The 26,055-nt window shown below is 46.4% G+C and overlaps 1 protein-coding gene across 6 annotated transcripts in view; it reads left to right on the top strand.

Annotated features, from left to right (window-relative positions):
* TACC1 (transforming acidic coiled-coil containing protein 1) overlaps positions 1–24,941 on the top strand; it is a 119,024-nt gene extending 94,083 nt beyond the window's left edge. For all 6 annotated transcript variants that reach the window (XM_061592267.1, XM_061592266.1, XM_061592265.1 and 3 more), the window contains 8 exons: positions 5,101–5,165; positions 10,501–10,641; positions 13,136–13,212; positions 13,941–13,984; positions 16,509–16,669; positions 18,071–18,177; positions 19,475–19,595; positions 22,188–24,941. In XM_061592267.1, coding sequence (XP_061448251.1) covers positions 5,101–5,165; positions 10,501–10,641; positions 13,136–13,212; positions 13,941–13,984; positions 16,509–16,669; positions 18,071–18,177; positions 19,475–19,595; positions 22,188–22,256 — 785 coding nt within the window. In that variant the 3' untranslated portion in view covers positions 22,257–24,941. The remainder of the gene's footprint in view (positions 1–5,100; positions 5,166–10,500; positions 10,642–13,135; positions 13,213–13,940; positions 13,985–16,508; positions 16,670–18,070; positions 18,178–19,474; positions 19,596–22,187) is intronic.
* Positions 24,942–26,055: the final 1,114 nt, after the last annotated feature.

Here is a 26,055-nt window from a genome sequence, read left to right as displayed (position 1 = left end):
AGCAGGGTGTGATGTTCCATTCCGTGGAGTGGAGCGATGACTTTTTTCCCTTGCAAAACAGTAATAACCAGAGGGGCAAGCAAAATAAGTAGTAGTAGGTGGCGCTCTATCCTGAGGCTAGAGATGGAAAGATCTGTCAATTTTCTTTCTCTCAGTTTCTCATTTTTCCAATCTTAAATTCAGTTGTCCATATATCTCAGGCAATCTGCAATTTTTAAAAAAATTCTCCAGCATTTTAGTGTGAACTTTAGTGCAAAAATAAAGCACATTTTTGTAGACAGTCTTGACTAATGTACACATTCTTGCATGCAGCTTCTCATCAAATATTGTATTTTTAATGTTATTTTCACTCCTGTATTCATTTTTATGCTCACTTTCCCCTAATGTATGCATTTGTTTGGTTGGCAAACTGCATTTGAAAATTCAAATGAGTTCGAATTTTGAAGGGTGGCTGTGGTTTGGCTCTCATATCATTTCAGAAAATGCGAATTTGATAGATTCGGCTTAAAATGCAAACTGAGTCTAATTTCTCACCCACCCCTTCCTTGGTTTTCTGCAGGTTTTTGCATGTGGAGGAATTCGCAGGAAATCTTAGTTTAGGGCTGTCCTGAGGCAGAAAATCCAAATGGCAAGCCCTCCCCACTTCTGTCCTACGTCTGCCAGGACGTTTACCTGTGCATGCCTCATGGAAATGAATGGAACTGCACAAAAGTAAATGGGCTTGCATAGGAGAATGTCCTAAGGGATTGCGTCCCCTCCCCCTGATACTTGGAGTCTGTCTTCATTCTGCCCCCCTCCCAAAACAGCACCATGGAATTCTTATGAGAATAGAATTATAATTATTAATCAATGTGATGTATTCATTACTTTTGCACCTTGCCCTTTCTCCAAAGATCTCAGAGTAGCACACATAGTTGGACAAACTGTGGCCCTCCAGATGTTACTCAGACTATACCTCGCATCTTAAGAGCATAAGAAAAACCCTGTGTTAGCAAAGTCACTTAAATAAATGGAGTTCAGGGAGAAAAGTCCTGATAACACTTTACTGAGCACACTGAACAATGTTTAATTTTATGTGAAAGGTACAGAGAAATTTTGTCTTTTGTTCTTTAGGTTTTGTATATATAGGTGAGAGATATTTAATCAAACATACAGAGGAAAACTCAGAACTATACAGCTAATCAGAGCATGTGGTATCTCAGTGCAGATCATGCCAATCTGCCTGGTTGCAAAGCATCACCTCTGTTCTCTTAGCTAACTGACTTTAACACTAACAGAATTAACCCTTCAGTTGCACTCTGAATGATCCCTGCTGTTGCACTTTCAGCTGTGTGCTGGATCAATCCAGTATCCTCTTCCTCACTGTGCCAGCAAGATACCTCTTAGGAAACCAACAAGCAGGACGAGAGGGTGATATCTCTTTCAGTATGCAGAATCATACAGCCATTGATAACTCCAATTGGCCCTGCTGGCTGGGGCTGATGGAAGTTGGGAGTTCAGCAACATCTGGAGGACCAACTCCCAGACACAGGGAGGAATCTCAGATTGAATAACTTGGTTCAAGGTCAAGTTTTGTGGTTGAGCTGGGATTCGAACCAAGGTCTCTCCAGCCTAGCATTTTATTTTAACCCAGCATTGGCTCTTGCCTTACCTCAGTGTAGAGCATCCTCCAATCAACCCCCTTCTCTCTCTCTCTTTGGCTCGGACACTGATCCCAAGGGCTGCTCTACGCATTACATGAAGCTACATGTAGGCTTGTGTGCCATATCCAAGGCTGGGCCTATTCAGAGTAGACTCATTGAAGTTAATGGATACGACTTAGGTTTATTAATTTCAATTGGTCTACTCTGAGTAAAACTTGAGTTGGATACAGCCCCAATCTTGGCTGCCCTGGGGCATATACATGCATGATGCAAATATTTACAGTTGCCACGTGCATGCACATGAGTAGTAGATGTACATCCAAAAAGGTAGAACGTAATTCTGAAGACAAAATGTGGGGAAGCATTTGGCAAAGTCTTAAAAGTACATGATGGGTCCCAAAATGCACAAGCTGGCTGGCTGGCGGAGAAGATGGCTGGGTCCCAGCCGTTTTCCCCCTGTAGTGCCGCTGACATTTAGGAGTCTGCTGGGACCTCTTGATGCAGTTTGCCTGGTATGTCCATTTTTGCAAAATTTCAGGCACCACGTGTGCACATCTGGAGAGGGAGACTCTCCTTCCCGTCCTCAGTGTTTAGCTGCTCCAGATGAGGGCTGCTTCACATAAGCATGCTCATCGCTTGATGAAGTCATCAGGGGATGGCTCACAAGTACAAATAAAGTCATCAGCAATCTAACAGCTCAGCTAGTATTTTCATGTCATCCTGTATCACTGCAACTGCCGCACTTCCGACAGAGACAATGCGCGTGCAGGCACTGAGTGGTCACATGATAAAATAAGTGGTATGCATGCATGGTGCTGGTATAGCACAGTGGGGAGGAGAGCCTGGCTGGGAGTCCAGAGTCTGTGAGTTCAAATCCCCATTGGTGTCTCCTGGGTGTCAAGGGCCAGCTAAAGATCATCCCACAGTGAGTGGCTCAGGGGTTACATGCCCTGCTACCTGTGCAGCCGTGGGCAAGCTGCATAGTCCCAAGGAGCCCAGTTGCCCCCTGGCTGGCAGTTGCAGACCAGGAAGGGTCTGGCTTGTGCAACTGTGGCAAGCTGAGCAGGCCCTAGCCAGCTGGGAAGGACTAGCCTCAGAGGGAGGCAATGGTAAACCCCCTCTGAATACCACTTACCATGAAATCCCTATTCATAGGCTCGCCATAAGTCAGGATCGACTGGAAGGCAGTCCATTTCTTCATGCATGCAGGAAGCCGTGAGGAAACCTGGTAACTGGGCAAGCACATTCAATTCCAGGCATCTCCAGTTAAAAAGGAGCAGGTGATGGAAAGAGCCTGTTCTGCTCGGGACCCTGGAGAGCTACTGCTAGTCAGCGTAGACAGTACTGAGCTGGATGGACAAACAGTCTGACCTGGTATAAGACACTTCAGGGCACCTTAGAGCAGTGGTTCCCAACCTGGGGGCCACAAAGTAATCCAGAGGGGCCACGAACAGTAAAGAAATGAATTATTATTATTATTATTAAGTCTTCATTTCCCAGACACTGTCTGCTCCCCACTGCCACTGCAGACGACACCTCCCCCTTGCTCCAAACAAGAGGGGAGGACTTTTGCTGAAGCTCCAGGGCATCCTTCAGGTGTGCCGAAGGCAGGCATCCACCTATAAAAAGCACGTGGTAGATGCCAAAGGAGGCTGAGGGTGGAGCTACCAGGAAGAAGAGGGGATTACTATCCTGACTCCCGTCTCCTCGCACTGCTGCTGCTGCCGTTACTCAGAATGAGAGGAGAGGGCTTTTTTGTGAAACAAAAGGAAGCAAGGCTGCAAGGAAAGGCTGCTTTCCCCCTTCCTTCCTGACAACCAGCCTGCTTGCCTTTTTTGGTCCTGATTCACTGCCATCTCCTTTTAAAATTATTCTTATTTGCGGACTGCACGGATCTCACCTTCTGTCCAGACGGAGCCAAGGAACAGTGAGGAAGCTCAGGACTTGCTCGCCCCCATCCCTGAGGCAAAGTGTGTGTGCCAGCGTTCCCCCTTCTTCCACCTACACTCCACCTCCCCAATCTCTGTCTCCAAGATGCTGCGGCAGTTGAGGGTTCCCCCCTCCCAAGTGTCCAAATGCATGCACCCCTGCAGATGCTTGCAGGAGGGGCAGGTGTGTGTGTGTGCACTGATCTGTCTTCTGCTCCATTCTCATTCCCCAAGTGCACGCTAACCAAGTCATCAGTTCTGATGATCATCCCAAGACTTAAAAGCACTAACCCCCCCTCCTCAACCTATCCACCCTTTTGCCTTCACAGTCTAGTCTCCCCACCATACCATATTGCTGCTTCTTTATTCTTATTATTATTAAAAAGCTCAGCAGGCAGGCTGAGGTTGGGGTCCACATTCCGCAGCTGAAATGTATTTATTTATTTAATTATTATTGCATTTATATCCCACCTTTCCTCCAAGTTGCTCAAGGTGGTGCACATAGTTCCTCCTCCCCCCCTTCCATTTTATCCTTACACCAACCCTGTGAGAAAGGTCAGGCTGAGAGACTGTGTCTGACCCAAGGTCACCCAGTGGGCATCATGGCTTGGTTGGGGATTTGAAGCTGAATCTTAGCCCAACATTGTTGGGAGACAGGACTGTACATCTTCAGACTGTCAGAGGGGGGAGGGGGATCCCAATTTGATTGGACCTTTGCATTAAGAAAAGAAAGCAACGCCTCCCTGCCTGCAGGGAGCTTTTTATGGAAAAGGATATTTGGATATGTGATTTTGCCATGCACCATTTTTTTCAATTAAACAGAGGCTAAAATTACAATTGGTGGGAGGGGTCACAAAAACTTTTTGAGCTTATAAAGGGGGTCCCATACTCATACAGGTTGGGAACCACTGCCTTAGAGTCTTCCAGTTAACCTTTATCTGCCCGAGACGCTGGAGCAGTGGAGTCTGGTTTACTGGGGCTAGTGGAGCGCTGCCACCCCAACCTCAGTCTGTGCTCAGCCAGCCTCCACTGCTTTGTTTCTTACTTGCATTCAGCCCTTGCTGTCAGCTTCTTCTCCTTAGCCTCAGTTTTCCCCGTTGCAGAACTCAGCAGGGAGGAGGAGGGGGACAAAACTAGAATGAGTTAGCTCTGCCTCTCATTGGCTCTGGCCTCACCTATTGCTGGGCTCCCTGCCTTCCGCCCCACCAAGTCTCAGTGGGCACCAGCCACCCCTACCTTAGGGAGTCACTGCCCGTCAGAGCAGACAGTACTGAGCTAAATGGTCAGATAGTCTGACGTGGGTCTGGGTCACCTTCCTGTGAGCCGTGGCAAGGAAGTGCAGGGGGAAAACCTTTGGTTACAAGGGAAGGCCTGAGATAGCATTGCGTTAAAAACTGGTCAGGGTCAGGGGCGGGCAGGCGGATGGGACTCGAGTCAGCAATGAGGCCACCGCTTTCTTATTCCAGTCACTCCACTGCTGAGACTCCTGCCCTCAAAGCATGTGACCCACTCTTGTTTGTTGGCTTTAGGCTTCGAGGAGGACCCGTCATCGTCGTGCAGTCTGGCAGAGAAGGGCAACCCTGAGAGTATCTCGGTAAGTGCAAGAGCGGTTTCCGTTATCCAGTGGGCAAAATGGGCAGCAGCTGCACCTGTGTGGCCCGTTGAGAGTATTTTTCACCGAGATGGATCACAACCTCTCAACAGCAAGGTTTCTTTCGCCCTCTCCCTTTTTGAGTGTAGATGGGGTTGTTTTAGCTGCAGTTTTGTTATTGCTGTTAATTTATTTCATTTGTTAGGCTGCTTTCACACTGCACTTTATTCTGTTATTCTGATGATTTCTTACCTGGTAATTTATGCATTATATTTGATCTTTCACATGATGCACAAGCTAGCTCCAGAATTCTAGTGGAAGTTTAGTACTAATTTCCGTGATAAATGATACTGGAAATAATCCATTAGCAAGGCTGGGAACCCGGAAGATCGCGAGAGGTTTTCGCTAGCTGCAGCCGCTCATGTGACAGGCATCCCAGCATGCAGTGCATTCCCGCCCTTTAGTTGCGCAGGTGTTTTCGGGTTTTTTTTGCTTGACGAACATTGTACCGATATTCCCGCATCAGTACAGATAGCAGCAGCATTTTCCACACACACACCTGTCTTGATACAACTAAAACAATTTAAAAAGTCAGATCCTGAAGGGAGAGGGCTTTCATGGTGACGGGATGAGATCTTAGACCTCCTACACAGTGAGGAACAGTGTGCATGGGTGAGGGACAAAAACAAGCCGTGTGAAAGACGGTTGCATGAAATGCTGATATATCGGCTGAAAAAGCTGCTGTTCCTTAACGCAACAGATACTGCAGTGTGAAAGGGATTTTAGAAATCAAGACAGAAGCGCTACCTTTTTAATCCAACACAATCAGCCCCATGTGTGAAAGCAGCCATAGTCAGCTAATACCAAATGGTCTCTAGGTGACTTACAACAGGGCCAAAGGAAGCTTTTGCTGGAAGCACAGAACAGCCACAGGCCACATTGTCGGCTGATGAATCCTGCTTCTGAAGGATCTCGTTTTTCATGTTTGTATGCGTGGATGGATGTGTGCATGCACACATGTGCATTATTTCTCTTGGCTTGGACCCAGACTACACAGACTCTAAATGTGTAGTTGGTAACTATGTCTATGGTTTCTAAAAATTTAGTATTAGGTGGTGGAGGGTTTTTTTTCCATTGGGACCTCAGTGTCTGGAGAAGCATGGTTTTAAGCCTTCCTTCCCCAGTTGCGATCCCAATGAAAATTGTCCTTTACTTGTGCTGCAATTCGGGGGAAAGCTGCCACTAGTGCCCATGGGAGCTTTTCCCCTCAGGCTAATTGCAGTGCAGAGGAAGGGCAAAATTCATTGAGGCTGAACGGGGAAGCTACCTAATGCAGAGTGACACCATTGGTCCATCTAGCTTAGTATTGTCTACACTGACTGGCAGCTGCTCTCCAGGGTTTCCGAAAGGAGCCTTATCTGGAGATGCCAGGGATTGACCCAGGGACCCTCTACATGCAAAGCAGGGAGTCTAATCGCTGACCTACAGCCCTTCCCCGCATCTGGGGAGGGAAGGTTTAAACCTCTTCTCTCCCTATGCCACGGTTCCAATGAAAATCAGGGGCACTCGTGCCTTATACATTTAGTTTGACACTTAGTCTGTTCCTGCTACCTGCAGGGAGGGCAAGTACCTTCCTCCTCATTTCTGGGAATCTCTTTAGGCTTTACCCTTTCTGGCATAGCTTTGCAGCCATAAGAACTGGGAAACCTGGTTGTTTTAAACAATGAAAATGGTGATCCTCAGTCTTACTCACTTCAGAGTCTGAGATATATATTTTGGTGCTTCTCTAGTACCTGGATGGAATTGCAGAATACAGCAGCCTTCTGTAGAGCCAAACCTGTCTCAGGGCTTTCATCAGAGGGTGGCATGTTTGGGCAGCCACTTTGGCCCCTTCAGGGGCCCGTCTTCAACCACAGCTGCCTCCTTCTTTGCTGCCACCACCGGCTGCTCCCTGGTGAGGAAGCTGCAAGAGTCTGCACTCTTGCTTGCCTGCTGGTTCTCTGGACACGTGAGTTAATGGCAGCAGTTAAGGACATAAGAGCCTGCTGCATCAGGCCCAAGGCCCACCTTGTCCAGCATCCTGTTTTCACACTGGCCAACCAGATGCCCTGGAGAAGACTGCAGGCAGAACCTGAGCATTGTAGTATTGTGCCTGCCTGCAATTCTCAGCAACTGGTATTCAAAGAGGGAGAATATAATCATTGTGGCTAGTAGCCAGTTTCAAGGTGGAAGGATGGTGTTAACGCAACCTACCCATACTTAAAGAGGGGGGTCACTGGAGAGGACTCAGTGGAGAGGAAGCCACCAAGGGGCTCCCCAACCTTGGAATCAGTCCTGCAAGGTGACATGCCTTCTCCAAGCTATTTGCCCTATCCTCCCTGCTACAGAGAGTTATTTCTCTGAAGTAGGGGTGGGGAACCTGTGGCCTTCCAGGTGTTGTTAGACTCCAGCTGTCATCAGCCAAGGATGGTGAGAGTTGGGCCCAGTGACAATGGAGGGACACTGCTTCCCCACCTCCCTGTTGCAAGGAGTTTTAATGGGCCCATGAAGTCTTGGAAGTATATTTACCAGCAGCCCCTGCTATGGTTCTTGCTCTAAATCTAGCATGTAAGACAGAGATTACCTTCCAATCACATTTCCCTTCTGTCCCACCCATCCCAAATCATTAAGCAAAGGGAGAGGTTGCAGAGAAGACCCTTCTGTGTTCCCTGCTAAATGCAAATCTCCAATCTGCTTTGCATCGTGTTTGGCAGGTTCCTGTTCCCAGAGCTTGGAAAAGTTACTTTTTTTTTTGAACTACAACTCCCATCAGCCCCAGCCAGCATGGCCACAGGATTGGGCTGATGGGAGTTGTAGTTCAAAAAAGTAACTTTTCCAAGCTCTGCCTGTTCCTGCCTTTCAGCCTCACGTATCTTTTGCAAGGTTGGCGGAAGGGCAAAAATGAGAAAGCCTATACGCTGAAGAAGGAAGGACAGACTAGGCATGTGGTGGAGACGATAAAACATTGTTCCATAAAACGGGAACTCTTAGATTGCTTTTCCTGCTGAGCACTGGAAATCAAAGGCCTGGCTGGCTGGCTCTGGAGGTGGCCTGTGGGTCCCCACCCCACATTTGCAGAATGTGCTCTAAAGTCGGGGCTTCGAATAAGGGATGTGGGAAAGGAGCTGCATCTCCAAGGCCCTCTGCTGGCAGCTCTGCTGAACAAGCCCTCAGCTGGAATAGAAGGCCTGTAGGCACCCACAGTGGTTTCTCTCTGCAAAGATGGGGGGGAGAGAGAGAGAAGGGATAAGAAAAAGCTGATTTCTAAAACAAATCATGCCCACTTATTCTGGGACAAATCAGGGCTGGTTCACACTCTGCACCAACTCCTCTCTCCAAATGTTGCAACAAAAGGTTGCATTATAGTGCTAAAAATAAACTGTGCAAAATGGTCCATTTATATGCTCAATTTATTGGAATCCAATTCTTGAGATCTGTTGTTTACCTTCTTTTGCAAATTGTGTGGTGGCAGCAGGAGGGATATTGATGTCATGTTTCTTTCATAGAAGTCCTGCACTGAGGAAAAAGCCTAAGAGGGTGTGGGCAAAGAGTCCTGCAAGGGTCCAAATCCAAACTAGATTTTCTGGCAATGGTCATAGCCAAGCACTTGTCGATTCTGTACTATCCTCACCCCCCAATTCTATCAATTCTGTTCTAGAATTCTGAAACTGTGCAATCTTATAGTGCCTACTCAGATGTAAGCTACATTGAGTTCAATGGAGCTTCCCTGCCACCCAATGAATATAGGATTGCAGCCTAAATTATGCAAGTGAATACATTGACACACATTTTGCAGTGTGCATGGAACTTGCAAATTTTGTTGACAGCTATCTTTTTTTCCCATGTCACTGGTTCTGTGCAGGATTTTGCGGGTGGGAAGCAAATGACACATAAATTACGCATAAAATGTGAAAGAGCAGCTTCAGAAATTTCACTGGAAGCACCAAACACAGTCTCATGTGACTTTGCAGTAATGCATCTGCTTTTTTTTTTAGTGCTTCTTAACCCCACACCCCAAACTTCTTTTAGAGATGGGACATTTATGGAGCTCCCAAACCCTAACAGCAGGGCCAGCCTAAGACATTTTGCTGCCCAAGCCAAGGACAAGATGATGCCCTCACATTTTCATCAACAGAAGCCAAATGGACTAACAGTTGAATTGTATTTCAATGTTGGCAATGGGATTGTGACCTCTGAGAGCAGCAGGCTAGTTACGGGAGTGCAAGACAGGTCACATAGCACACACCTCTCTGTCCTCCAGCCGAAGGGTACAGCCAGTGGGTTGCCACCGCTATCCCCCAGCATCTCTGCCCTGAGACAGTTGCATCACTCTAACTTTTAACTTGATTTTTAGTTTATATTTTAATGTTTTATTGTGTATTTTGCTGTTTTGTCTGGACAGGTGTGTAAACTGCCCTGAAATCTTCATTTGATGAAGGGTGATTTAAAAAATCATATGATGGTAGGGCTGGCTCTACTGGCCAGGATCCCTGCAAGGGAGATGTGTTCCTAAAAATACTAGAAATGGGATGAAGGATGGGCAGAGTTGTCTTTGAAAAGTAAATTGAAGGAGGGGGACAGATGAATGTTAGGGGAGTGCTAAGGCATCTCGGAGCATAGTACAGCCAGGGCCAACACCAGCCTGCAGTGGGCCCTTGCAGCAGTGCTGCCATTGCCAGGGTCTTAAGTAGGCCTGGCTGTGTCACGGATTAATGCACTGTCTGCAAATGCCTACCATCGCCCAGGATGACAGGGGCGTATTGCCCCCACTGCCATCATGGGTGATGACAAGCATGAATGCACAGCGCACTGACGCAGCACCGCAGGAAGTTGCTTGGCCAGCCCATGCCAGCAGCAGGGGGGTTGCTTGGGAGGGTGGCTGCCACTCCGCGATCTGTGTCAACATTGGGTTGTGGGGTGCATGCTTCGCAACCCAGTGCTAGCATAGATAGTGGAAGCTACACCTGCCCAGCCCCAGTGGCCCCTTTCAGCCCCAGGAACCCTCAGCCAGTGCCCAACCTGGTTGCCTGCTGGCGCTGGTCCACTGTATGTGCATGCACGTGCCTTATACTGTCAGATCCTTAGTCCATCCAGCTCAGGATTTATCTACAGTGATTGACAGCGTCTCTCCAGGGTTTCAGATGGGACATTCCCAGCCCTACCTGGAGATGCCACAGATGGAACCTGGGGCCTTCTGCATGCAAGGCAGATGCTATGCCTCTGAGTTGTGGCATAACCAACTCACGAAGAACATGCCTAGCTAAAGAGGGATGATGGGTCCCAATCCTTCTTTCCACAGGACAATTCTGCACTAGGCTGTGTGGAGAAGATCCCTGGAACTACACCAGCTGGCACAAGAGGGAGTACTGAAAGCCCCCTGGACGCCATTTGCCTCAGTGAATCCGATAAGACAGCAGTTCTGACTCTGATCCGGGAGGAGGTGAGAACCAGACCGCCAGGAGTGATGATTCTGTCAGGATTTCTACAATTTGAGGATCATTGGTGGTCGTGTGTGTGTGTGTGTGTGTGCACGTGCTGTATTGGAGGATAGTGCTTTAGCACGGAGGACAAATTTATTTATTTATTTTATTTATTTTATTTTATTTATATACCGCCCTAAGCCAAAAAGGCTCTCTGGGCGGTGTACATAAAAGATAAAACCAGCAAGATATATAGATACAGTAAATATAACAGAATCAAAAATCAAAACAACAAGCAACAAAAACCAAGCAACATCAAAATATAACAATAATAAGATACTATTTAAAATACACTATAAAAACAATTATTAAAATACATTTTAAAATGCCTGGGAGAATAAAAAGGTTTTCACCTGGTGCCGAAAAGATAGCAGCGTCGGCGCCAGGCGTACCTCATCGGGGAGACTATTCCACAATTCGGGGGCCACCACCGAGAAGGCCCTGGTTCTGGTCACTACCCTCCGAGCTTCTCGATGGGATGGGACTCAGAGGAGGGCCTTAGATGTCGAGCGCAGTGTACGGGTAGGTTTGTATTGGGAGAGGCGTTCCACCAGGTATTGCGGTCCCATGCCGTGTAGGGCTTTATAGGTCAAAACCAGCACTTTGAATTTAGCCCGGAAACAAATAGGAAGCCAGTGCAGACGGGCCAGAACAGGTGTTATATGAGCGGACCTTCTGGTCCGCGTCAGTAGTCTGGCCGCTGCATTCTGGACTAGGCGTAGTTTCCGAACTATCTTCAAGGGCAGCCCAACGTAGAGCGCATTGCAGTAGTCCAACCTAGAAGTTACCAGAGCGTGAACAACTGAGGCAAGGTCATCACTGTCCAGATAGGGACGTAGCTGGGCTACCAGTCGAAGATGGTAAAAAGCGTTCTGTGCCACCGAGGCCACCTGGGCCTCGAGAGACAAGGAAGGATCGAAAAGAACTCCCAAGCTACGAACCTGTTCCTTCAAGGGGAGTGTAACCCCATCAAGAACAGGATGAACATCCTCCATCTGGGCAGTGAAGGCACTCACCAACAGCGTCTCGGTCTTGTCTGGATTGAGCTTCAGTTTGTTAGCCCCCATCCAGTCCATTATCGCGGTGATTTTTTTTAATGATTTTTTTTAACCAGTTACAAAATGGGGAGGTAAAAATGGGCTATAGCAGAACCATCTGCTCTTATAAAGAGGGATGAGCAACCTGCACCCCCTTGCCTCATTTCAAAAACCTTTGCATGTGATCAGGTCATACCTCTGGCAAGAGTGATCTGTCCCTCCCTGCTGGGCGGGAAGAGAAAATTGGAGCGATGGGGTGGCACAGAGAGAGAGGTGGCAGAAAGAGGGAGGAGAAAAGTGTTGGTGTCACCTACTACTGACTTTGGGCCTGTCCTCAGTCACCACGTGGCTTCCAACAGATTACTGCTAAGACATTGGTTTTCAGCTAGTGGGTCAAGACACGCTACCAGGTCACGGGTTGATCTAAGGTGAGTTGCAACAGCAGCACTACCACCATATAAATATATGGTTAAAATAGAAGAAGAAGAAGAAGAAACGGGTCCCCAAATCCACGTTTGGGTTAAAGGTGGGACCTAGGTCTGAAAAGGTTGAAGACTACTGCCAGTGGAGACTGGTGGTTCTGATTTTAGTAGGGCAGTGAATCCACTCCAGGTTGTCGCCCGAGCTGATATCACCTTGGACAGCTCCTTTAAAGCTTGGACTAAAACCTGGAGTGGATTCACTGCCCCATTGACATTGAAGCCACCAGTCTCCATTAACTACTGCCCTAAGGGAACTTGGCCCAGGTCAGAGATGAGCTTGCCCACCCCTGTTGTAAGGTGTGTCAGGAACTTGGGGTTTTCAACCAGGAATCTTCTGATCTGAGGACTAACCCACTGAGCTCAGCCCCAGAACCTCTTCAGAGATAGAAGAGAACATCAGCTCCTGTGATTGACGGGCAGGATCAAGGCCCTTGCATAAATACTCAGAGCCTGCCCTAGCTCTTCCTCTGTCACTAGTCTCCTGCTCTACCAGTTGACCTCAGGGAATCGGAGAACGCTGCTCTGGATCTGGGCTCAGGAATAGCCACCAACCGCTTAGGCTTGGCCTTGGTAACATGAAAGCTGAAGTCAGTATTATCCAATCCTTTGAAGCCTGTTAGTGCCTCAGTAGCAGTGGGGACCAGGCCTGCCAGCTAGTGGGGTCCTCCCAGTCACAGCCGGGTAACGTTTGCATGCAGACTGCTGAGACTCTTTGTAGAGAGATGACTGTTCTTGTCCAAAGAAAGGTTAAAAACTGCCAGCAGAGTTTCTGCAGTTGCAACTGACCACACCTAAGTACTTCTGCCACTCTGAACCTTCCCCATTAGGTCTTATCTTTTTTAAAGAAATGCCTCCTGGTGGCTTCACACATTTGACAAGTGAGAAGGCTATGAAATGGAAAGCTAACATCTGTGGCTTGTTTCCATGCTTTCTAGATTATCTCCAAAGAGATTGAAGCAAATGAATGGAAGCAGAAATATGAAGAAAGCCGGCAAGAGGTTTTGGAAATGAGGTAACTCTCTCCATCCAGCCCAGTGCCCTGATAGGGATGCAAATTGCCCCCTTTCTAGTCATTTGATGGATCATTTGATGAGTGAGGGGAGCGATAACCTTCTCACCTCAGCTGATCTACAGGTGTGTGCACAGAAGAGTGTGGAGTGGCAACACCCTCTTTTGTTTGCGCCAACCACTGGCATGCAGCCTCCCATGGGTTGGCCAAGGAGGAACATAGCCAAAAAAAGTTAGTCACTCCTGGCCTAGGGTATTGGACATAGGCAGGGGAGACCCTAGTTCAATCCCTGCTCAGCCACAGTTCTCACTGGGTGACCGTAAGCTCATCTCAGCCTGACCTACCTCACAGGGTGGTTGTGAAGATAAAAGGGTGGGTCTACTGTGTGCATGATGTTGGAGGAAGAGCAGGATACAAGTGATACCAAATACCAGAAATGTATTGGTTCACTTTGCCTGCATGTTAGGCAAAGTCCTAGAAGCCAAACCACTGAACAGGCGAAGTTACAATGAAGTAGATGTAGATGTAACCATTCTGAAGTGATGTTTACATGCATTTTAAGATGTCTGCAAAAGAGAAACCTTGAGTAATAGACAGGCTGTCTGTCTGTCTTGGAAAGGGCTGAAAGAATATAAGAGGCATCAGTAGTCGGGTGGTGGTGGAATTGGTTCAATGTAGGAAGAAATTAGCATTGTGACTATTGCATATTGTTTCCTGACTTTTCTCTGTAGGAAGATTGTGGCTGAATATGAGAAGACCATCGCCCAGATGATAGGTAAACCACTGCTGAGCACTAGAGGTGTCCCTGAGAATGGCCTTGTTGAGTAGAAAGGACAAGAAGGCCAGCCAGTCCAATGCCTCACCCTTATGCAGATGGTCCCCTCCAGTTAAGATGGACTTGTATAATCCCAGCCAGGCCATCACGTGCAGGAAATACAGATCTGCAGCTACAGTATTTGCTCTGCATTCACTTCAGTGCAATGTGCCTGGTTTGTGGCACGTTGTGGTCCAAATTGCACAGGTAGATCAGAGACAGAACAGTGCTAAAGATAGTAGGGAGTCTTACCTTGTGGGGTTGGTGGGGACCTTTTGGTCCCGTCCAGTTCATTTATTTATTTATTTATTATTAATTCAATTTATATACCGCCCCATAGCCGAAGCTCTCTGGGCGGTTCACAACAAGTAAAACATCTGATATACAATTAAAACCACATTTAATGGTTTTTTAAAGGTGTATTTTTAAGCCCTATGGCTTAAGCAAGTGAGCCAAGCAGACTGTTCCATCAGCACTGATATAATTTGGAGATGGAGTTATGTTCAAGGCTCTGTGTGTATGCTGCAGGCATCATGAGAACATAAGAAGAGCCTGCTGGATCAGGCCAAAAACCCAGCTAGTCCAGCGTCGTGTTCTCACAGTGGCTAACCAGATGCCTATCAGAAGCCCATAAGCATAAACTGAGTGTGAGAGCCCTCTCCTCTCTTGCGGTTTCCAGAATACGGAGTCTTACTGCCTCTGACTGTGGAAGCGGAACATAGCCATTGTGACTAGTAGCCGTTGATAGCCTTTTCTGCCATGAATTTGTCTAATCCTCTGTTAAAACCACCCAAGTTGATGGCTCTTCCTTCCTCCTGTGGGAGCAAATTCCAGAGTTTAACTATGCACTGTTTGAAGAAATACTTTATTTTGTCTGTTCGAAATCTTCCAACTTTTCTGCCTTGTTGGATGTCCCCAAATTCTAGTGTCAGGGGAGAGGGGAAAAAACTTTTCTCTTATCAATTTTCTCCATACCATACATAATTGTATACACCTCTGTCATGTTGCCTCTTACTCGCCTTTTCTCTAAACTAAAAGGGCCCAAATGTCTTAGCCTTTCCTCTTAGGGAAGTAGTTCCATCCCCTTGATCATTTTGATTGCCCTTTTCTGAACATTTTCCAACTTCCCCCTGTTGGAGTATGTGGTTCAACTCCAACTTGTGGGTTGAGGCTGCATGGGGTTAAAAAGGGTAGCTAGAGAGGAGACCTCCTGATTGCTAGGCTAATACCTATACTTTGATCTCCTGCTGTCTCTCCCTTCCTGCTAGACTGATATGCATAGGATGTTGACCACATCTCCTTCCTCCTTCCTTCCTTCCTTCTTTCTCTTGAGAGGGAGAGCAGACATCTTCTCTTTGTCTCTCCCTCTCCTCCAAACATGAGGGCAAACACTAGGCTTAGTGTTTGCATCTCCAACTTAGCTAGTTAGCTAGATGTAGAACTCTTTCCTATCAAGTATGTATTTCCAGAATAAAGTAGTTATTTCTTATTTTAAAGCTTAAAGTCTCTGTCTGACTAATTTGCAGGGAAGGTGTAATCTTTAGCAAAGATTCAAACACACCTAAAGGCTCACTCAGTCTCTCCATTCCCAATTTCGCCACTCTCCAACACCCCCTGCCCCCAAATGTGGAGTACTCAGCTTCCTGAGATATTCCACTTTCTTTTCTTTTTAAAAAAGAGCAAGTTTCTAACCCTTAAGGCTGGAAAATATAAGGTTGTGAGAATAAACTTGAAAGTGTGTGGGTGATTCAAAAACTGGATGGGTTGCTGAAAGTTTCCAGTGGTCAGGGACAGGTTCTCAGTGCCTTGTATTGCTCCTTGCCCTTCCACATAGCTAGCAAAGTGATTACTGTATAATGCAAAATAATAAAAGGTTTCAAAATGAAATAGACAAAATGGCAAAATTATTCAAAAGTTTCAGAATTTGTACAGGTTGCATAATTTATTTTTTGTTGGTGCAGATTTTTTTTTTCACGCAGAGATCATACAACTCTTACTACATTGTTAACCTCTGCAACAGAAAAAAATGTTCTCGGACTTGGTGAAGTGTTCTTCTTAGGCTGAGGAAAAAGGTCAATCTGTCTCCATACTGGAGGAACTCTGGGACACTTTTTTTATGTTGGCCAGCTAATCAGAAAGAGCAGAGACTGCAGATAGGGTACTTCAGTGCTCACAGCTTAGAACTAAACTAGCCTCCATCAACCCTTCAAGAGATTTTGAGCTACAACTCCCATTAGTTTAGTTCAGCCTTTGCCAACCTCCAGTCACAAATGGCAGTTGTTGTCCAAAACTTCTGTCGGGCATCAGGTTGGTGAAGCGTCTGAGGAGCTCATTGCTTGAAGACCTCTGTCGTCATGCACTGCATTTTAGCACTGTATTCTCAAACTGGAATCAAAGCTGGGCAAAAAGAAAGCCCTGCCTGCTAGAGAGGACCAAATGCTTTCCAGGTAGGCTCAATGTTCTCTTTTTGCCTTTGAATTTGCAGAGGATGAGCAGAGGACAAGCATGGCATCCCAGAAGAGTCTCCAGCAACTGACAATGGAGAAGGAACAGGCCCTGTCTGACCTGAATTCAGTGGAGCGGTCCCTGTCCGACTTATTCAGGAGATATGAAAACCTGAAGGGGGTCCTGGAAGGCTTTAAGAAGGTCCTTTCTCTACTTAAAAAAGGCCTTCCCCTCCTTAGCTGTAGCTCAGAATCCCTGCCTTATATTTTCCTTGCTGTAGGACCAGGCGTGGGGACCAGTGGCCCTCCAGAAGTTGCTGGACTACAACTCCCATCATTCCTGACCATTGGCCATTTTGGCTGGGCTGATGGGAGATGGCATCCAGCAACATCTGGAGGGCCGCAGGTTCCATGCTGTAGACCAGCCTTTCCCAACTAGTGGGCCACCAGATGTTGTTGGACCACAACTCCCATCAGCCTCAGCCAGCATTGCCAATGGTCCAGAAAGATGGGAATTGTGGTCCAACAACATCTGGTGGCCCACTAGTTGGGAAACACTGCTGTAGATCATTAGACACACTAAGTAAACTGTTCTCCATTGCTGCACAAGCTGCAATGCACATTATCTCCATGGGAAGAATCCACAGCTAGATAGTGCAGAAGAAGGTTCCAGGTTCAGTCCCTGGCATCTCTGGTTAGAAGGATCAGGTTGCAGGTGATGGGTAAGACCTTTACCTGAGAGCCTGGAAAACTACTGGCAGGCAGATTAGACAGTAGTTCGATGGACTAATAACGTGACCTGGTATAGGTATAATATGCTTATTGCTTAGTCCAAAGACTATTGCAGAACAGAACTAAATACAAAACATTAAGGTATAAGGCAGCTCACTGTGTTGTTCCAGCCTTAAGGGGAGAGGAACATAGCTCAGGAGTAGAACACATGCTTTCTGTGTGTAATGCTCCATGCTACGTTCCCAGCCTCTTCAGTTAAAGGTCTTCAGGCTGCAGTGTTTTAGTGGGGAAAATAATTCCTCTCCCCCTTCCATGTATTCTTGCTTCTATACCCCTGAATAATAGCATGCAAATTTGGAAGTCCAGGGTTTTCTGGATTAGGTATTTTGCATAAGAGCAAGAAAAAGTTTCATTTCTTTTGTTAAACACCTAGTTTGTGAAGGGGTGTTCTGAAATATTAATTGTCCAAACTGATGCAGATGTCTTGATACATGTCTGAGCTACATTGGAGGGCTGGATCTAGAAGTGGCCCTTCCTCTGTGGGCCCGTTTTGACAGATGGGTAGGGCTATTCACCTGTAAATCCCCTGACCTCATATGACATCAAATGATTCAAAGTCCGACCTTCCTTTTTTTTGCCCATGCAGTGAAATGGAGTCAGATCAGGAAGCAGCAATTCTCCAGTTCAGATTTTAATCCATGCTGGAGAAGAATGTATGGGCTTGTAAAGCTTCCTACTTCTTCCATATGGGTCTTTAATAAGCTACTTTTCCAAGTTAGCATCTCCATCTTAGCATTTTCCTAGTCTGCACAGTTGCCTGTTTTATTGTTCAAACTTTTGCCAACATCTTCTACCAACTTTTGTTTTTTAGAACGAGGAAGCATTGAAGAAGTGTGCTCAGGATTATCTCACCCGGGTCAAGCAAGAAGAGCAGCGGTACCAGGCCTTGAAAATCCATGCTGAAGAGAAGTTGGACAAGTAAGAAATGTCAGACATTCAGGGAAGAGAGATTGGCCACACTAAACTGTGGCTAACTGAAATCGGAAACAAAAGCTTCCAGATTCCTCCCTATGGCTGTGATGGAGGAGGAGAGGGGAGCATGTGAGCCAAGACAGGAAGGTTAGGTTAGTTTTTATCACAATAAACCATGATTTAGCATGGTGTCTTGAATGCAGCCAGTGAACTGGGTGGACAGGGACCAAAAGTGTCTTGTCCTCTAGCAGAATTTCCAAATATAAGCTCATGTTTTAGCAATAATGATGGCAATTAGAAGTCAAAGGACCAGTGGTGGCTGTTGGGGCAGAAGGCAAGGAGCCCAACAGTAGGTGGAGCCAGAGCCGAAGACAGGCAGAGCCATCCAGGTTCACTTTTGTCCCCATCCTCCTCCCTGCTGAGTTCTGCAAGGGCTAACATTGAGACCAAGGAAGAGGAAGCTGACGGCTGGTGTCATCATCTGGTTGTAAATAAAAAGGCAGGTAGGTGGGGGTTGGCTGAGGTTGCTGGGGCAGTGCTCCATTTGCCCTCATGGGCAACCTCCACTGCAAAAGGAGTGCAGTCTATCGTGAATGCTGTTGTTGCGCGCCTCCCCCAATCTCTGAGTGGTGAGATTTCGGGGGTCCGTGCCCTTCTCCAGGGTTTGGTTTCCTTTGGGGAAGAAGGTCAGAGGAGACTGCAGTGTCTTTATGAAATATGGTTTGTTTATTTACACACATTCCAACCTGAGCTCAAGGATGGAGGGGTTCAATGCATCAGCAGTCCAATATCCAGCTTTCCATCTGGGTTGCAGGAGGCACCCCAAAGGCCATGGTGCAGAGAGCTAGTCTCTCTGCCTGCCTTCCAGTTTTCAGCAATTCTCTAGACACACTGAAACTACAAGCACAACTCCTGCTAGCTGCCCATTCACTGTTGCTAGGCAACTGATCAGCCCATTCTCTTACCTGGCCAATCTATTTGGTTAACAAAGGAGATTCATCTGGCTAGCAGAGCCAGCCCCCAGGGTTAGGATTCCAAATCAGAGGCTGGAAAGGTGACCCACAGGAATCATCCATTCCAACCCCCATGCTCATAACACTATCAACAGTAGGATGCTATGTTGCAGATAGGAAATCCTGTATTTGAAAAGTCTTCACCTGAAAAGCGAGAATCAGTTTTCTCTGCTAAGGACATTTTTACTACAGCACAGCTAAGCACAATTGCAGCAATCTCGTGGGTTCATTTAGGAGGCAAAACATTTGTACCTCTGTCTCTCTTTTGCTCTCTTCCCACTCTGATGTAGAGCCAATGAAGAAATTGCTCAGGTGCGCAACAAGGCCAAAGCTGAGAGTGCAGCTCTTCATGCTGGGCTCCGGAAAGAACAAATGAAGGTGGACTCTCTGGAGAGGGCCCTCCAGCAAAAGGTGAAAGACATTCTCGGTCTCTTTCTTGCTGGGGAAAAGAACTGGTCTGCGTACATACCATGTATTTAAAGCACCTCCTCCCCTGCAGGAATCCTGGGAACTGTAGTTTGTTAAGGGTGCTGGAAATTGTAGTTGTGTGAGGGGTAAACTACAGTTCCCTGGATTCTTGAGGGAGGGTTGCCTGCCAAGCCCTCCCCCCCTCCCCAGCCACTCTGAGTATCACCAGCTTTTCTTCTGTGAAATGTGTATTTTGTGATGTTCATGACAGCTTCTTAGATTTCCAAATGTGCTCTGGGCACAGAAAGGTTGGGGACCCCTGCCCTATTGAACTTAACAGAAATAGTGCAATGGATTTAAAATTATGAGATTCCGTTGCACGATGGGTCCCTTATTGGAACTTGTAAATTTTGAACTTTGTTTTTAAAGACTGTTTTTGATGGTAATGGTCTGCAACGGGATGGGAACCTGTGGCCCTTTGGATGTTGTTCGACTCCAGCATGGCCAATGATTATGGTTTATTATTTATTGATTGACTGAATTTATATCCCATCCTTCCTCCCGAAGGAGCCCAGGGCAGCAAATACAAACAAAACATTTTTACAAGAAAAACATACTGAAAACATTCCAAAACACAATTACGATTAAAAACATTCTAAAACACAGTTAAAAATATTATAAAACATAGTTTAAAATATTCTAAAACACAGCTTAAAAACAGTCTTTTATCAGTGATCTTCGGGTTGCCAGGAACTGGCCTGTTCAGCCATCAAAAGACTGGGTAAACAGGAATGTTTTCAAATTCCTCCTGAAAGTTAATATTGATGGAGACAGACATGCCTCACTAGGGAGGGCATTTCACAAATGGGAAGCCACCGGTGAAAACGCCCTGTCATGGCTCAGTGCCAACCGAGCAGCACTTTGTGGTAGCACCATCAACAAGGCCTCGCCTGCTGCCGTAGGGTCTGAGATGACTGATACTGAGAAAAAAGGTGCTGTTTTAGATAATTGGGTCCCAAGCCATTTAGGGCTTTGTATGCTAGTACTAACACCTTGAATTGGGTCCTGTAGTTTATAGGCAGCCAGTGCAGTGCTTTTAGGACTAGTGACACATGGTCCCATTAGGCTGCCCCATTTACCAGCCTAGCAGCCACATCCTGCACTAGCTGCAGCCTCTGGACCATCTTCAAGGGCAGCTCCACATACAGTGCATTATAGTAGTCCAGACAGGAAGTCTGGTTGGCCCTTGTGACAATAGGATGCTGGACTAGGTGGGTCACTGGCCTGAACTAGCAGGCTCTTCCTACAATCTTATGAAGTCACGAGAGCATGGACAACTGAGACCAGGCTATCCCAGTCCAGGAGCGGCTGTAGCTGGCAAATCAGCCTCAGCTGGGCATAAGCACTCCTAGCCACAGAAACCGCTTGGGACTCTAGTGACAAGTTGGAATCCAGGAGTACTGCCAGACTACAAACGTGATCCGTCAAAGGGAATATGACCCCTCCCAGAACAGGTTGTACACCTAATTCCCGGACATGGGAACCACCCACCCACTGCACTTCTGTCTTTATGAGGATTTAGCCTCAGTTTGTTGGACAGGTGTCTGGAGGCAGGCCAACACCTTCATAGCCCCTCCTGATTCAGACAGTATGGATGATAGCTCATAACAGTTTCATATAGATATTGAACAGCATAGGGAGACATAATGGACCCATGTGGGATCCCACAGCTCAAAAGCCATGGAGCTGAACTTCTAGTACTACTTTCTGGTAGCGGAAAGTAGTCATCTCCTTCAGGTAGGAGCAGAACCACTGCAATACAGTGCCTCCAACTACCACCTCCTTCACAGGAAGGACACCAGAGATCTCTCAAAAGCAGCTGTGAGATCAAGGAGAACCAACAGGGTTGCATTGCCCATCTCTCTCCCAATAAATCAGGGCCACCAAGGCTGTTTGTGTGCCAAAACCAGGCTGAAAGCAAGACTGGAAAGGAGCTAGATGCTACTTCCTCCAGGCATGACTGCAGCAAGCTGGTCACTACCTTCTTTATCACTTTGCCCAGGAAGGAAATATTAGAGACTGGATGGTAGTTTTCTACAGGTTCTGGATCTTCAAGAGGGGTCACACCACCGTCTCCTTCAAGGCATTGAACTCCCTGGGCCCATCTGGTCACCCCCCCTCCTAGATTTTACCAACCATGATGGGCAGGGATCAAGAAGGCTTGTATTGGTCTCAGCGCCACAGGCATCATGTTCACATCCTCGAGCTGCAACAGCTGAAACTGATCTCACAAGCTATAATTCGACATTGCTCTAGGGATTTCCCTAGAGGTGCCCCAGTTGATGGGAGCTAGAGTTCACCAACACATGGAGAGCCACAGTTTCCCATCCCTGGTCTATGGCTACTGCTTATATCATTCACCAGCCCAAACCCTCTTCATTCTGCTGTATCCAGTGTTGGCAGCAGTAATGATTTTAGAACATCAGTTCAGTTTTTTTAAAAAATAGTTCAGTTCAGTTTTAGAACATATTATTTCCAGCTTTTCACCTCCCACGTGTGTGTGTGTGTGTGTGTGTGTGTGTGTGTGTATTTCAGAACCAGGAAATTGAAGAGCTGACTAAGATCTGCGATGAGCTGATTGCCAAGCTAGGAAAGGCTGATTGATCCTACTCTCTCTCATCCAGAGCACCACACTCAGCTGCTTCCTGTTGTCTGTCTGCATCTTCCAGTGAGCACCTTGCCTTATTTTCCAGAAATAATCTTCCCCCTGCAGGAGAGAGAAAAGCACGTGCACCTAGCTTCTGTATCAAGTGGCCATCATCTGCAAGAGGAGTGAATTGGAGGCCCTGTTCAGTGTTCATTTCCAGCGTGATATGATCTGGATCTTCTCCTTCGCTTTGTTTTGGCTGTCTACTTTTTGCAGCAACACACACACACACACACTCTTTAGAGATGCCCTTTTATTTGTGAAAAGACATTGAGAATGGTCGCTCTGCTCTGCGACTAGGCCATCAGAAGGTGCTGTTTGGCTGCCTTGAAAACTAGTTGTCTGATTAAAGGGACATTTGCAGATGACACCTGTGGTTTGGTGGCAGGAAGGGACCAGTACAAGGTGCATTTTATCCAAACAGGTGCTTCACTGTTGGTGAGTGTGTGAAAGGCATGTGTGGGACATGAACAAAGCTGCATCTGAGGGCATGAGAAATGAGGCCAGTTCAAATGCAGCTGTTTCATGACACAGGCTGGCATCTAGATTGGTTTCCAAGGGTGGGTCACGTGTAGAATTCAGATCAAGGTTTACTGGATTCTGAGAGAGTGGGTCTTTGTGAGTTGTGACTGGCAACAAAGAAAAGGAGAGCATGCCCTTCTCTTAACACAGATAAGAGTCTTAAAGACTTTATATGTTCTTATGGATTAGAAAATTTGTGCCACAATAGTTGTTGTTTTTTTTAAGCCTTTAAAAGTGCCACAAAAGCTCTTTTGTGTTTTCAGGCACAGATCAACATAGGCTAGCTACCCTGCTGGAATTTCCCTCTTGGATAGTGCACTTTAATGCTACGGCATGAGGAAAGCGTCCCCTCCCAGAAAGTGAGAGAGAGCACACATTTTCCAGAATGCACCTTGAATGCAGGGCTTCTCAAGCAAGTGAGAGAAGAGTTATTAGACATTCAAGAATATGTGAGAAAACTATCTCCCTGTTAATGGGATCCAGGATGCTCCTGTCACCTCTTTGGAAATGGGGTGAAGGGATGGAAGTCAAAATTAGGCATCAGATAGGTGCAATTTCTCATGCAATTGTGCTTACTAGCAGGAACGGTTTTAGCACTGGGGCCTCCCATGCTATTCTATCCCTGTGTTTGTTTGTTTTTTGGTAGCCCAAGTATGTTGTAATGGTTTCTGTTACTTAGCAGCCACAGCCTTATTTCCCTAACATGAGAGAGATACAATTCTCTTCCAAGTGGACAAATACATGTTTGCGTCAAGGTAAAGAGGCCACTTACCTGTATCCTGAACTCAAAACCTGTCAGCTCTTCACTGAGACAGCAGTGTCGGTGGGGGTGCAGGCAGGGCTGGAGATTCCTTGGTAATTGCCAGGCTATAAGTCCTCAGCCGGCAGCTTGGCTATAAATCTGCCAGGCTAGCAAGGAGGAAGCGAGATAAGGGCAGAGGCCGTTCAAAGCTTACGTGCCAAGCCAGAAATCCAGAAGAGATGTCAGTGAAGGTCCGGGTCTAGTTTGCCGAGAGATCAGTCCAAGTCAAGGTTCAGGGGATAGGAAGACACACAGTGGTCACGCCTGACGTTGTAGTCAGCAACAAGCTGAAGCCAAGGTTTGACTTTTAAGGAGCAGGTTTGTCAGCAGGTGCGAGCCCTCAGCGTTTTGGCCTTAAGTGGACAGGCCTGCCCCTCTTCTGCCTGACCTTTTGTTGTCTACGTTCTGCAGGTGAGGGGGGAGTACCCTGTTCACTGTCTGCGTCTGGCTGAACGGCTTCAGCTGTGTCTGGGGTGCTGTGCAGCTGAGGGGGAGAAGGAGCTGGGTTCTCAGGAGTTTCCTCCATTTCTCCTGGGTCTGCTGCTTCTGGGTCTGCTACTGTTACTCCCAAGTCATCCTCGTCTGATGAGTCCTCTGACGGGGCCATGACAAAACCTAGGTGGAGGGAACGATTCTGATGGGGTTTTCTGGAATCTGTGCTTTCATATTGGGGGAATACTTCTGTGGGACATGACATACTGTAAGAAATATCCCAGAGTAAACTTAAACAACACAAGGTCTAGCACCCTTACGTGGGTCAGTGCCATCACCAACTCAGTGGAGCATTAGGGAGCAGCCCTGGTTTGGAAAAATAAATCCAGACCCACTGGATTATTTCCCGATACTGGCTGATGCCTGGTTAAATTGTGCAGTAGATCCAGCTTAATTCCAGAACAGAAGGGATTTGCTAGTCTCCGGTTCCAAGCATGCCTTTCTCTCTCTGCAGTGAAATCTAAACAACCCTTTGCACAAAGCAGCCTGCCTATAAACACAGTTATTGCTGTCTGCCAATGTACAATTGCTAAGAACTTTTGTGTGTAACAAAGTTCCCAAGCTATATTAGCCTGACTCTTACTTTGGTTCTTTTGTGCCATCCAGCAAAGGTTCTCCAGCATCTGGGCCAAGGTGCTCTGTGGCTGGGGTTGCTTTGTACAGTGGGTGTGACTTGTCACCATCACACATTTGGTATGTATGATAATTTCCCTTTTCTATGTCAGGTAAATATTTGTAAGAGTTATAACACAAATGAGATTATAATAATGATTACTAATATATTTTTTCCATGCCCCATTGCCTGAATAAAATAATGTGTTTCCAAGTTGGGGGTCATTTTTATTTTACTACTGGTCTTGACTCTCTCTCTCTCTCTCTCTCTCTCTCTCTCTCTCTCTCTGTGTGTGTGTGTGTGTGTGTGTTTGTGTGTGAGAGAGAGTGAGTCCATCTTGTTTCCACCACCGTTTGACTCACCAATAAGAAAATAAACCCAAAACTGGCTACCACATAAGCCTTTTTCTAAGAGCAGATAAACATGGGTCACTTCCAGATAGGGATGGGCAAATACATCAGTTTTGGTTTCTCATTTTCCCAATCTTAAATTCAGTTCTCTACATTTGCCCAACAGTTTGCATTTTTTAAAGAAATAAAAGCCCTCATGAAAATGTATGAACATTTTAGTGTAAATTTCTCCTAATACAGACACTGTTGAATGTAATTTTTCCTAATATACACACTTTTGCATGCTTTTTTGTATGCTATTTTCATGAATATATGCACATTCTACCCTAGTAAATACATCTTTGTACACATTGCTTCACTGGAGAACTGCATTACAAAATTCAGAGAAGTGCAAATTTCAAAGGATCGCTCTGTTTCACTTTGCATATTGTTTTGGAAAGTGTGTGAATTTGGTAAGTTTAAATGCGAGCTGAATTGAATTTCTCCCCCATCCCTACTTCCAAATGACTTGTTTATTGAGCATTTATCCTGATTTGTTTGAGGGGAGATTATACAATGTTGCATCAAGCAGTCAATATCCCACACTTTCCTTACCTCAAAAAGTCCATTTTTTATGGGGAAGCAGGTTTGTTTTGCAAGAGCATCAAATCATCTTTAATTGCAGAGCCTGAATTTTTTATTATTATTATTGTTGTTTATTTCTACCCCACCTTTCAGCCAAAAGGCCCTCAAGGCAGCTTACAAAAGAACACAAATATAAAAATACATCAATAAAATACATCAATTTGTTGGTGATTGAATCTCACCCCAAAATAGCAACAGTCTGGAAGTAGTCTGGTATAGTCTCATTCACGTCAAAAGCTTTTTCCAGGTCTTTGGCAGAGAGAGATATGTCACACTTTGGTTTTATAAATAAACGGTTAGTGAGCAGTGCCAAGGGCTGGATTTGGCTTCCCCCCCCCCAAGATACTGCCCTC

Source organism: Rhineura floridana, chromosome 12 (assembly GCF_030035675.1).
Source record: "Rhineura floridana isolate rRhiFlo1 chromosome 12, rRhiFlo1.hap2, whole genome shotgun sequence".
Taxonomy (NCBI): domain Eukaryota; kingdom Metazoa; phylum Chordata; class Lepidosauria; order Squamata; family Rhineuridae; genus Rhineura; species Rhineura floridana.
Note: the sequence above shows the minus strand (reverse complement) of the source record. Positions and strands in the feature narration are given on the sequence as shown.